General features: G+C 36.0%; 1 protein-coding gene across 11 annotated transcripts in view; it reads left to right on the top strand.

The window, feature by feature from the left end:
- The window catches only part of UNC79 (unc-79 homolog, NALCN channel complex subunit), a 342,891-nt gene that overhangs the window by 45,402 nt on the left and 284,231 nt on the right, over nucleotides 1–13,258 (top strand). For all 11 annotated transcript variants that reach the window (XM_072623539.1, XM_072623542.1, XM_072623545.1 and 8 more), the window contains 4 exons: nucleotides 3,120–3,212; nucleotides 5,263–5,318; nucleotides 5,959–6,088; nucleotides 9,043–9,107. In XM_072623539.1, the coding sequence (XP_072479640.1) occupies nucleotides 3,120–3,212; nucleotides 5,263–5,318; nucleotides 5,959–6,088; nucleotides 9,043–9,107 (344 nt within the window). The remainder of the gene's footprint in view (nucleotides 1–3,119; nucleotides 3,213–5,262; nucleotides 5,319–5,958; nucleotides 6,089–9,042; nucleotides 9,108–13,258) is intronic.

Here is a 13,258-nt window from a genome sequence, read left to right as displayed (position 1 = left end):
CAGTTCTACAGAAATGTGAGCCTTGATTATATCTGATCTTGAACTCCAAGTAATCTTGGGCACAGCACTCCTCTATCTCTCTGGGCTTTACCCCATTTCTAAAATGAGAAGTTTGAATTTGCTTTCTAAGCTCCCTCCTGGCTCTCACATTCTGTGTATGACTATAATTTGGAGCACGTTCTATATTAAGAAATCTCAACAGAGAAAGGTCTTAAGCCAGATAGCTTCTGCCTCATTTTTGTGATGTTCCTGAGGCCGACATAAGGATAGCCAATTTCTCAAATGTTGTAAGAATACACTCTTATGGGCCCAAAGTATGAAGGTCTGCTCTTTGAAGTGGATCTAATAAGTTACTGGCAGCCCTTGAAAGTTAAAGAGGACAACAGTGGTAAGTCCTCAATGCCATCCTGCTTCAGATACCAGCTGCTATGACTTTACTAGTTAATAATGCCTTTTGAGTTTCTGGAGGGCAACATTTGGTTCATTTAAAAAATGTCAGCCTTTTTTTTTCAGTTTCTCTCTCCTATATGTGACATGTGTAAACATATATTTGTGTGTATATATTTTCATATATACACACTATATATGTATATGTGTGTATGTTATAGAATTGGCTAAGGACTGAAAATCATTTGTATTCTACCCAAGAAACCTTACTTTCTATAAGATTAACTCTAGAATTTTTAGATATCTTTGAAATATGTGTGCTTGGGGAGGTCCTTTGGCAGAGAAGCTTACCAATTGTATTCAAGTTAAAATTTATTGGTGAAATCTACCTTCCTCCTTTCAGATATATTCATGGAGGCAAGCTAATTTGCAAAAGATCATTTCTTCTAGATTTATTTTCTAAGAATTTGGCCTTCCTTAGAATTTTGGGGTGTATGTTGTCTCATTAATTCTCTTTTGCAAGCCTGGATTCCATTAGGATGTCACTCAACCTCAGAAAACAGACTTAGTTGTATCTTAAATCTGAACAGTTATTGTAATGGCATTATGAATCTTCCTTGGTGTATGAATGGTTGGGGCATTCAGGACCAAGGAGTTCCAGATTATTGCTACACTTAATTCTATTCATCCAGTCTAACATGGTAGTGGAAAACATGTTAGACTTGGAATAGAGAGAACTGGGGCTTGACATTTCTTAGATTAATTATGTGATTATGGGTAGTCCATTTAAATGACTCAGCTTTCTCATTTGTGATATGGGTACATTAATATCTGTTTCTCTCATCTTACAAAACTGTTATGGACAAGGGAGGGAGGGAAGAAGCAAGAGAAAGAGAGAGAGAAATGTTTTGAATGATTTTTTTCCTTGTTTGTGTTCTTGGTTATATTCAGTCTCATGGGTACAAACTTCACATCTGTTTGCATCATACCTTTTCAAAAACTAGATTCAATAAATTATGTGTGCTTGTGCATATTTATTAAATTAAAGGTGAGCTGTTTGTATTCAGTCTGTTAGAAGATCCTTCAGTTGCTTTCTTTCTTATACATCATCAGTGTCAATTTCCAGGGCTTTGGGAAGGGGAATACTCTTGATTTTGTGATTTGATCACACCTTAGAGAAAACATAGATCAATAGTGATAGGAAGGACAGCCTCCTTTAGTACCCTATTTCAGTATATTCTTACTTTGAGCTGGTTTAGAACAAAAGTGAAGACACTCCCAAATAGTAGTATGACAAAAAAATTGAATTTTCTCCCTTGGATGAGTCTGAAAGTTGGGCTCGTATAATGGAAAGATCACTAGACCAATAAATAAGAAGAAATGGATTCAAGTACTGCCTGTGCTACTTACTGGCGTCTTGTGCTTAATCACTTGGTTTCTCTGCACATCACTTTTCTCATCTGTAAAATGGGAACAATAATACCTGCTCTATCCATTTGACAGATTTATTGTTTGGAAAATATTTTATGAACTGGAAAGTGCTTTACAAGCATGAGCTATTTAGCATTTTTTTCTAGAAGGAGGGTAGCAACAATATAGTCATGTCCCTCCGAATTCTCCCAGGGGTCCTTAATTACTAAATACAAGCCTGAACATACATCTTCAAGATATTCTTCCAGCTATTCCCATGATATTTAATATAATTCTGGTCTCATATTGTAATATCTGTATCTTCTCTGCTAGACACAGATTTATATTCTACCAATTGCGTGTGATTGATTCTTCTACAGTACACATCAAATTAGCCATTGTTGACTGTGTAAAGCATAAACATCAAGGAGATGGTGGCTCAAAAGTATTTTACTTGTGGGCTGTTGCTTGCTGTGTTTGGAACTGACACCTAAGGTTCCTTGCCACTGTAAATCTCTGATCTTAGTAAATAGAAGTGGAGAGGTTCCATTTACTGGTTGGGGTCTGATCCAAGGTTCTGTTCAGAGAGTTGTTGAGAATGGAGAGACAATGCCAAAGAAGACAGCAAAACCAGGAGCTGGAAGGTTTGGGTTGGTTTGGTTCCCAGGAATCAAAGATGGGAACTAGGTGATAACACAGAGCTAGAGGAAGCAGTCAGAGTTGGGACAGTCAGAGTAAATCAGGAACCCTGGGAGAATAACTCAATGACCCTTTTGTCCACTCTTCTATGTTTGGATGGAGTGTCCTTTTACAGTGAAGCTGCGTTTTTCAGCCATGCTCCTCTCTGCTTATTAAAGAGGCAAAGCCTTCAGATGCCAGGATTCACACAAAAAGACTTGTTGCCTGTTTCCCCTTTAGGTCCTCTAGGATTTGGCTTTTCAAAAAAATGCCCTCTGTAGTTAGCTAAGCCAATCTAACATTTATTGCCTGATACCTAAATGATCTTACATTTTTGATTATGTCATCATCTATACCATAAACATTTTTCGAGAGCTGACAGTGCAGAGTACTGCTTGTGTGTGTTGGTTTTACTCATTATACTTGATCATCCTCCCTCCTTTCTTTCCCCTCCCCCTTCCTTCCTTTCCTTCCTTTCTTCCTCCTTCCCTCCCTTTCTTATTTATTGTACTAGGGAAATACAAAATTTATATCAGACATAATCCTTGCCCTCCTGGAGCTTAAAAGTCAACTAGTATGCCTTGTGCAAAATGATAACTAAAAGTTCATTATATTGTATCTAATCTAAAAATGTTTACTTCCAGTGGGCTCATCCAGGAGAGAAGGTGTTCCCGCACATGTTAATCTCTCGGCATCTTCCATGTTGATGATAGCAATGCAGTACACATCGAACCCAGGTAGGTAGAGTGTAAGCTCCTTCTACTTCTCTCCAAAGGCCTGGAGCCCCAAGTCCATTCCAAAAACTCTTATGACTCCAAACAAGTGCTGAATCCTCATTCTGAGAAAGACTTCTTTTGATGGACTAGGGAGATGTGAGGAAGTCTATTGGAAAACAGGCTTTAGAATTAAAATAGAATTTTCTCTAGCCTTCTTGTGGAGGCGAGAAAAAACTTGTTGGCTCATGATGCTTTCAGAATGATTAAAAAGAAGCTTTTGCTGAAAATATGTGAGTAGAAATAGACATGTATATTCACATTAGAATGAAATTTATTAATCTAGTGGTTAATAGATTTGTATTGCATAGGCATATCTGCAAGTGAATGCTGGAAAATGACCTTAAAGGCCAAACTATTCTGAGCTACCTTCTACACATGTAAAATCAGATTTTATTTGATTTTTTAAAAATTCTCATTTATGAGGAAAAGGAAAATTCTTTGGTAGAATACCCAGCTTTTAACCTCAACTTTTATGATTTCTCTCTTCTAGTATTCTCAGATATAAAAAAATAAGGTTCTCCAATGAATAGTGTAAGGTTTTCATAAAAATGTATTTGACTAAGGAATGATTTTCCATATATTACTCTATCTAGGGCAGAGGACAAATAAGATAAAGTTCAAATTTATTACATTCCTTATTAGTCTGTAAAGAAACCCTATTGGGGTCTGGTCAAACCAGGTCCAACTTTAATGATTTAGTATTAGTGAATACTCTACCTTTTGGTTCTCTGTGCATCATATAAATAAATAAATTTGGTTTTCTCTGCATTATATAAATTAATACTTGCCATTGTGGGTATGAGTGGCCTCCGGATCTGTTGCCTCATTTGTCACTGGGGAAAACCCTTTTGCCTGCTTTTTTCATGTATGTTGTTTTAGCCTAGAAAAGTAATCCTTTCATTTTACAATGAGGGAACTAAGACTCAGAGAGTAGAGTACCTTGCTCATGATCATACACAGGTGGCAGAGCAGGGACACAACACTTAGGTTTTCTGAATCCAAGTCCATGCTTTCTGCCACCCTGGGCTTCTTGTTGAGGAATTCTCAAAGAATTAAACAATTCCTCCTGGGGATTCTCTGGCACGAGGTGATAGGGTTTTGATCTCTCCATTCTGAGGTCACAGCCTGGTGGTTGTAACTAGTAGTCTGGTCTTATAACTTATGTCATGTAATTCTTCTCTTACTGTTATTTAATCTGCATATAATAATTGAACTACTTCCAGTATATTGTATTAGGAACTATAAGGAATAAAAAAAAAAGACACAGCACTGTCTTCAGGTAACTTCACAGTTTAGTTCAGGAGGCAAAACATGTGGTCATGGTGGTATGAGATGGGTGCTCAGTGAAATGAAACCAAGAGCAAATGGTGATTGGGATTTGAAAGAAGGATAGCCTACTTTGGGCCAGAGCAGTCAGGGAAGGCTTCAGTTTGAATCTTTTAGCTTGTTCTATCAAGACTTTTCTTTTTTTCCAGGTATTTCTTGACTTTCTTTAAATCTAGGTGACATACACTATATTGTGATTCTTGGGGGTCCCTTAAGTTCTATTTTGTTAACATGATAAATTAAATGTTTCTAGTAGATACTAGAAGAAAGATCTAGGAATTCCAAGGCCATTTTTATTCTTTGAAACTTTTACAAAATAAAAATGAATTTTTTTCTAATGCCATCTGTAGAGTAGTGAATTAATCCTTAGCCTGACAGTTTGGAGACCTGGTTTTGAAACCTAGCTTTGCCAGTCTCTTACTTTATGGTCTTGGTCCAGTCACTTGACTTCTCTTGATATTAGACTGTCCTCTGTAAAATGAGAAGGTTGAATTATATAATTGTTTGATCTCTTTCCAGCTCTGATATTTCATGTCGCAATTTTCTCAGGTTCTTTCTAGCTATGAATATGATCAATTCTTTGATTAATTTTAGTTGTATAGCCTATTATGATTGCGTGTAAAAGCAAATTTTTCATGTGTTTACAAGTTAATTTTATGTTAAAATTGCATTTTCGTTCTTCTAGTGTATCATTGCCAGTTACTGGAATGCCTCATGAAATATAAACAAGAAGTCTGGAAAGTAAGTTTTGGACCAAATGTAGCTGGTGGATGAAAACTGAACTTGCATAACATTGTAAAAGATGGTTGAAAAGTAGATTTTATTGTGTAGGTCAAAAACATCAAAATCCTACTCTCCTGATGTGACAGTGCCCATAATTCTTCCCTCAGTAGGGAATCCATTTATTAGTTGGAACAGAAATGATGCTTTAAGAACAGTGTGCTGACAGAATAAGTTGATGAACATGTCTTCATTCTGGGAATTAGTTTATTCCTGTTTCTCTTATATTTTCAGATGATAAATTATTTACTTTAATTAACAATTTGCCTGAATCCCTTTTTTAAAGGGATTTTTAAAAGTATATAACAGATGTACTTTTAAAGATGACATATACATAGCCTAAATCATTCTAGAATATTAATCTCTACATTAAGAATTTTTGTTTACCTCTGAAGGATTTCGTGTAAGGTAGTCTCACCTATAAGACAGGCCCACAGTATGTCCTTTGGGATGTCATACTATGGAACTCCAGTAATATGATTTCTATATGTTTTTTATTCCTTAACAACTATAAAATCTAATAATATTTCTTTAGTAATGTTGAATGACCACAGCACCTTTAGGTTCTGTGATGCTGAGTGAATTTTCTCTTTCTCTTTAGGATTTGCTATATGTAATAGCATATGGACCTTCTCAAGTGAAACCTCCAGCTGTGCAGATGCTCTTTCACTATTGGCCCAATTTAAAACCTCCAGGGGCCATAAGTGAGTACAGGGGATTGCAGTACACAGGTAAGAGCACAACCAAGTGTTCATTTGTGCCACAAGCAGAGCCATACACAAGCACTTGTAAGCATTCAGGAATAATGATGGAGTACCCCGAGAATGGTGAGGACTTCCACCTGGGACCTAGATGTCCCCAAATGGGACAATAGCCCCAACTGTTCTAATGGGGTTTGGGCCCTGATCACAGACTCATTGTATGATAAGTGATAGCTAACACTTACCTAGGAGGCCATTGTAGTATAATGGAAAGAACACTGGTAGTCAGGAGTACAAGGGTTCAAGTCCTGGCCCTACCACTTATTAGCCGTATGACCCTGGGCAAGTTACTTGATCTCTCTGAGCCTCAGCCTTCTCACCTTTAAAGTAGTGACAATAATACCGGTACTACATACTTCACAGAGCTCTTGTGAGGAAAGTGATTTGTAAACCTAAAAGTATTACATAAAACAGACCTATGGTGTTTTAGACTAGCAAATATAAGGCCTGCTTTTTAGGTGTTTTCAAAGATATTTTGTTTTGGTCACAAAGGTCCCATTTAATGTACTGAGATGACTATACAGAGGTGGGTAGAGTAGAAGTTAATATCCACTTGTTCCCATCCCTCTCAGCAGGTACTGTTTGCTTCAAGTATTTGAAGTGCTGTAATATAGAGGGATTAGAGTTGTTCTCCTTGGACGAAAAGAGAGGAATCAATGGGTGAAAATTGCATAAGCAGATGTTGGCTTCTTAAAGATCAGAGCTTTCCAAAAGTAGAAGTAATTCCTTCGGGAAATAGTCATTTCTCCATCTCTGGAAGTTACTAAGCAGAAGACCGATGGCCTTTTGTCAGGAATGATATCGAGGGAGTTCTTGCTCGGATATGGTTTGGGTTAGATGGACATTGAGATCCCATCTGACTCAGACATTTTCTGGTTTTATTGCTTTAATCCCCAATAGTTGATCAGGGTTTGTCTGTACTGACTCCTACTTTGAATGCATGAGACTGAAAAATATTGAGGGCTGACATGGGCATTCGAGCATTGCTGTAGTCCCCAGCTGTCTCAGCAGTAGTGCCTGCATCATAAAAAAACATTTCTTAGACTTATTACTGAAGGTGAGGTGATCTCTTTGGATAACAGCTCTTACAAAATTATGTAAAACGATCCATTTTAAAATGGTGTAATAGATGTATAACTTGGCATTGTTTTAAGAATGTTAAAAATCAACCATAGATAATAAGATCATTATTATGAATGATAAATACAAGTTGGATTTTCAGTTCCAGGAAACTATAAGCATTTATTAAGTGTTTACTATGATTCTAGCCCTCCACTAAGAGTCGGTGTCATACAGTAGAAAGAATATTGAATTTAGAGTTAAAGGGCATGAATTTTAATCCCAGCTCTGAAACTTCCTACCTCTATCCTTGGAGATGTCATTCTAGGCCTCAATTTCCTTAACTGTAGAATCAGTGATTAGTTCAGGGGTGGGGAACCTGTGGCCTCGAGGCTACATGTGGCCCTCTAGGTCCTCAAGTGCCGCCTTTGACTGAATCCAAACTTCACAGAACAAATCCCTTTAATAAAAGGATTTGTTGTATAAAACTTGGACTCAGTCAAAGGCCTGCACCTAAGGACCTAGAAGAACACATAACATCTTTGATGTTATGATAGTCAAAGATAAATACTTAGATGGTTATCTTATTTGTGAAGAAATTCACAGTTTTATAGTATGAAAATGTGGCTCCTTTAATTCTCCTGAAAATAAACTTGTTATTGCCTTATTAGGAAAAAAAATTTTTTTGAAGTGCTTTAGACAATAACATTGCTGGGATAGTGATGATTCTTAGCTAAGCATTTCGTTCTCATGTGATGCCATTGGCATGGTTTCATGCTTTACCTGCTATGTGTCCCAAATGAAGGATTTAGATAGAAATAAACAAACAGATAGAGGTTTCATATGAATAAGACAGGCACAATTCTGAGTGGGGTTATTGAGAGAAGGAATATTTCTCTTGGTCCAGAAATTTACCCCTTCATGTTTCTATTGTACAGTAGAAAAGGTGCTGGATTTAGAGTCAAAGGACTTGAGTTCAAATTCTGACTTTCACTTTGGATCATTGGACAAATCATGTACCTTCTCTGGATCTCAGTTTCCCCATCTGTAAAAAGAAGGGATTAGGGGTGTGGAATCTAAGGCCTCAAGGCCACATATGGCCCTTGGACTGAATCCAAACTTCATAGAACAAATCCCCTTAATACAAGGATTTTTCTGTAAAACTTGAACTCAGTCAAAAGGCCACACCCAATGACCTAGAAGCCCACATGTGGCCTCAATGCTGCAGGTTCCCTACACTTAACACTAGACTAATGTCCCTTCTATCTCTAAATCCTGTAAGAGTATGGGCTTATGATCCTTCATGATTGAGAAAAGAGCTTAGCACATAAGTATTACCAATTGGGATAATTCCATAGGACTAAATCTGAGACTTTTAGGGAAGTGAGGCATAGTGAAAAAAATGCAAGTCAGGCAGTCAGGAAATTAGGACTCTAGATTCTGGTTGACCACCAATTAGTTTTGTAAACTTCAACAAATTGCTTAATTTCTCTGGTCTTAGGTTTTCTCATCTGAAATGGGGATGACAACACTTGAATAGTACAATTTTAAAGATTTCAACAATAGATAATAGAATGTTTTGTTGAGTTAAAAAAGACTATGCAAAAGTCTAATGGTATTATCATCTCACTCTGTAGGAGTCCTACTTTTAGCCTAGTATTGTTCAATGAGAAGAATTGTATGAGTGTAATTTTTTTCCCCAGTTTTTGAATTGTTCAGACATTTAAATAATTAGAATATGCCTTGAGGTATCCCAGCAAAGGATTCATTTAAACAAGAATCTAATGAAACAACCAAAGTAGTGATGTTAGGGAATATAATAGCTGTAATGAGTAAATATTGATCAGTTATGCTTTGCTTTACAGCCTGGAATCCCATCCACTGCCAGCATATTGAATGCCATAATGCAATTAACAAACCAGCAGTGAAGGTACTGTTTTATTTGACTGGGGGCCATATTGTTCTGCTAGTGGTCAAATTACTAAAAGGAAATTACCATATTAAATAGAGCAGAATGCTGCCATTTTCTTCTGAAATTCATAGGCTTGTGCTCTGCGGAAACCTTATCTCTCTTCATAAACTTTTTCTCTCACACTATATTCAGCTTTTGTTTGCTGCAAGTTGATTGGAGCTTGGCAAATTAGATTAAGATAGAGCATGGAATAGTAAAATCTGTAGGTACTGACCAAGAGTTTACAGCCAAATAGTCAAGAGATAGGATAATTATCACAGTTATCCCATTGCAAATACTTGTCCTGGCCTTTGCGGGCTTTTACCTAAGTTATTATAATTGTGGTAGTAAATTAAATACTTAGTGGATGCCACATTTTAGGTAAGGAATTGACAAACCAGAGTGCGTCCAAAGGCTGAAGAAGAGATTCCAAACAATGTCATATAACGACTGGTTGAAGGAATTGATGTTTCACATCAAGAATTAAAGACTTTGAGGATGGGGTGGAGTGAGATTGTAATGAGATTATCCCCATCAGGTATTTTAAAGTTTGCTCTATAGGAGAGTGATCAGACTTGCTTTTGTTGGTCTAAGAAAATTAAATAGCACCAATAAGTGGGAGCATGAAAGTATGTATAACTTTCTGTATATAATGACTTCCTGTCATTGTCAGTCTTCAAATGAAGGCCAAGTAGCTAGCTGTCATGGATCTTGTAGAAGAGAGTTCATGTTTCAGGTGGGGAATGACCAAATTATTTCAGAAGCTTCTTCAAATTCTAAGATTCTGTGAATTCACATTTTTGATTACAAATGGGGAAGTTCCATTCTGTTCCACAAACTTTTAATGAGCACTTCCCTTGTCTAAGGTGCTATGCCAGAAATACAAAGATGAAAAAATGATCTTAGTTTTTGCCTTTCAGGTGCTTACTATCTATACACCAATAACTATACCACAAATCAGAAAAGGTTCCCATACTTAAGAGTTGGAATGGCTTGAAAGATTTGAAGGAGGGAAAGATCACTTTTAGTTAAAGAAGTTTCATGGAGAAGCCTGTATCTGAAGAGAAGAATTATCAGTCAGATAAAGAGCAATTTTTTCCTAGCATGGGAAGAAAATATTTAGAGGCACAGAAGAAGGAGAAGTCAGGTTGAGATCAGGGAAGCATGATTTTTTCCTTGTTCTCATGTTTGTTTCAAGGTGAGATGACTGCAATGTTATTACATAAATCCAAGGAGCATAAGCAATCAATAGTTACATCTTGCCTAAAAAACACACTTATCATAAGACACCGAGATGTAGTGAGAAAGCAAACATAATGAGATTATTGGATTGAAAAGAATATTAGGAAACGAGGGGAAAGGAAGCATTGATTCTTTGTATATAAATGATAGACTTACTCATTAACTCAACAAACAGTTATTTACCTTTTATGTAGGGCAATGTGCTCAGATCTGGGCAAGAGACAAAGATAATTATTTTACATTTATCCCTTTCTGTCTGTCTCTATCTATCCACACATACGTATAGTAGCTACTCTTAAGGAAGTTCTAGTCTAGTATGGAAAGAAGAGACATACACAAATAACATGAACTATTTGTGCCCAACCTGTAGTAGAATATTCTGAGCCCATATTGGTCTGATCAGCCACAGTCAGACAGACTGTAACTTGAATCTAGCATACTGATGTCATTTTGAATCTCTTTGAGAATGAAGGACAACAACCAACCATCCAATGTAACTTACATAACTTAGAATAAATCCTTAAGAGAAATAGAAGGTGTTATGAAGGCAAATGAGGAATAAATCACTTTCCACTGGAGAGACTGAGAAAGCATCATATAGGATGTGTAGATAGTGCAAGAAACTAAAGGAAACCAAATGATAAGAATGATTAGGTTATAATGAAAAGAGCAAAATTGGGGGGAATAGCACTGCAAGATTATAACAAGTGCCATTTTACATTGACAAGTCAAGAAGCTAGATGAAACCTTTGTGTATGATCGTGCATTTCTTGTAGCTCCTGAACGTACTTCCACAGTACCTTTTCTAAACCTTTGTGATTTTCATGTCCACAACCTGATGCCCCTTTTCCTAAGCAAATGACCTTGTATCCTACTTTAATTGGGAAGTTGTAGAAGGAGTTTATGTTTTAGGTAAGGCTTGAACTTCATGGCCTGTAAGGTCATGATTTTCAAAAATTTTATGATTCAAAGATTTTTAAAAAACACACCTCAGTTTATTCTCTTTTTAATTTTTAAAATAATTAAAAAAAATTAATCTGTCTCTCTCACTGTTTCACCTCCTCCATTAAGCAAACTAAAAAACAACAACAACAATAAATGTCTCAATGCATATCTATGTAGTCTGGCAAAACAAATTCCCACATTAGCTACGTACAGGAATGTTTGTCTCTTGCTACATTTCTTTCTTTTAAATAGTATTTTATTTTTTCTAATTACATGTAAAAGCAATTTTTATCATTCATTTTTATAATAAAATTTTGACTTCCAAATTTTCTCCTTTCCTCCCTCTCTGCTCTCCCTCTGCCCTAAGAGGATAAGCCAGTTCAGGTTATATGTATTGCTACACTTTAAATTCATAACTATCGTTTCATTTTTGTCAGGAGGTTAGTGCTACATCTTCATTTTTTGGACTCTTGATTTTTTATTTAATTTCATTGATCAGTGTTCTAAAGTCTTTCAAAATAGTTTTTTCTCTGTAATGTCAGTATATATAATACTATAAATATACTAATATAAATAATCCATTTCATCATTTTTTATGGAAGAACAGTATTCCACTGCATTCACATACCACAGTGTTTTTAGCCATTCCCCAATAGGAGGATACCTCTTTAGTTTCTAATTTGTGGCTACCAAGAAAAGAACTACTATAAGTATTTTTGTAGCACCTTTTCATCTTTTTTTGATTTCTTTGGGTGCAGACATAGTAGTGGTATAGCTGGGTGAAAGGATATATAAAGTTTGATAACTTTTGGGGCATAGTTCCAAATTGCTTTCCAAAATAGTTGAACCAATTTATGGTCCACTAGAGTATCTGTTTTCCCACAGCCTCCCCAATGTTTGTCATTTCTTCTTTTGTTATCTTTGATAATCTGATAAGTGTGAGGTGGAATCTGAAAGTTGATTAAATTTTCATTTATCCAACTATTAGTGATTTAGAGCATTTTTTCATGATTGTTGATAGTTTGGATTTATTCCTTTGTAAAATTGCCTGTTAATGTCCTTTGACCATTTATTTATTGGGAAATGGCTTCAGTTGTTTTTTTTTTTTTAAATTCTATCTTTATACCCACAGTTTCCTCCTTTCCTTAAATATTGCAGTGTTATCTCTCTTCATAATATCTTGTCTAAATACCTTAAGCATCTTACATTTGCCCTTATTTCACCCACTTAAACATCTTTGGTGTTCTCCAGTGACTCGTTATCTTCTGTTTTCAGACATACAGAGGCATTCCCCATCTAGAGAAAACCTTTATTTGATCCCACTGCCCTCCACAACACCATGTTTATCTCTTTCTTTTTACTGCTAGTGTTTTGGAATGAGTGATTTGTAGGCACTGCTTACAGTTTGTTATCCTTTATTTACTCTTTATCTCCTTACTGTTTGACTTCTAATACCCCCTCCCAAACAACTGATGCTTTTTAAAAGTATATTTTCACTTATATTTTTTGTTTTTTTTCATCACCTGTATTTCCCCTTCCCCCACAAAGAATCATTCCTTAATAAAGTATGAATAAAAGAAGAAAAAAGTTCTGTGAAATTCAATCTCATATTAAAAAAGTCTGACTTTATATGCAGTTTTTGACACACATGGTCCAAACTTTTGCAAAGCAGTCAAGGGAAGTGTCCTTGCATATCTGTTTTTTGGTCCAACTTTGGTCATTTCGATTTCATAGCATTTGGTTTTGCCAGTCTACCGTGCAAAGTTAACAATGATTTTGTTAAAACTAATTTTTTTATCAATTCTTATTCTACTTGACTTCTCTGCAAACTCTGAAGCTGTTTATTATACCTGATTGAAATTTGAAAATTCCTCTTTTAGCTTCCTGGTTCTTCTCCCTTTTATTGTACTTTCTCAATGTTATCTTTCCATTCTTACCCATAG

Source organism: Notamacropus eugenii, chromosome 7 (assembly GCF_028372415.1).
Source record: "Notamacropus eugenii isolate mMacEug1 chromosome 7, mMacEug1.pri_v2, whole genome shotgun sequence".
NCBI classification, from domain to species: domain Eukaryota; kingdom Metazoa; phylum Chordata; class Mammalia; order Diprotodontia; family Macropodidae; genus Notamacropus; species Notamacropus eugenii.
The sequence above is the reverse complement of the archived record's forward strand: the minus strand, read 5'-3'. Positions and strand labels throughout refer to the sequence as shown.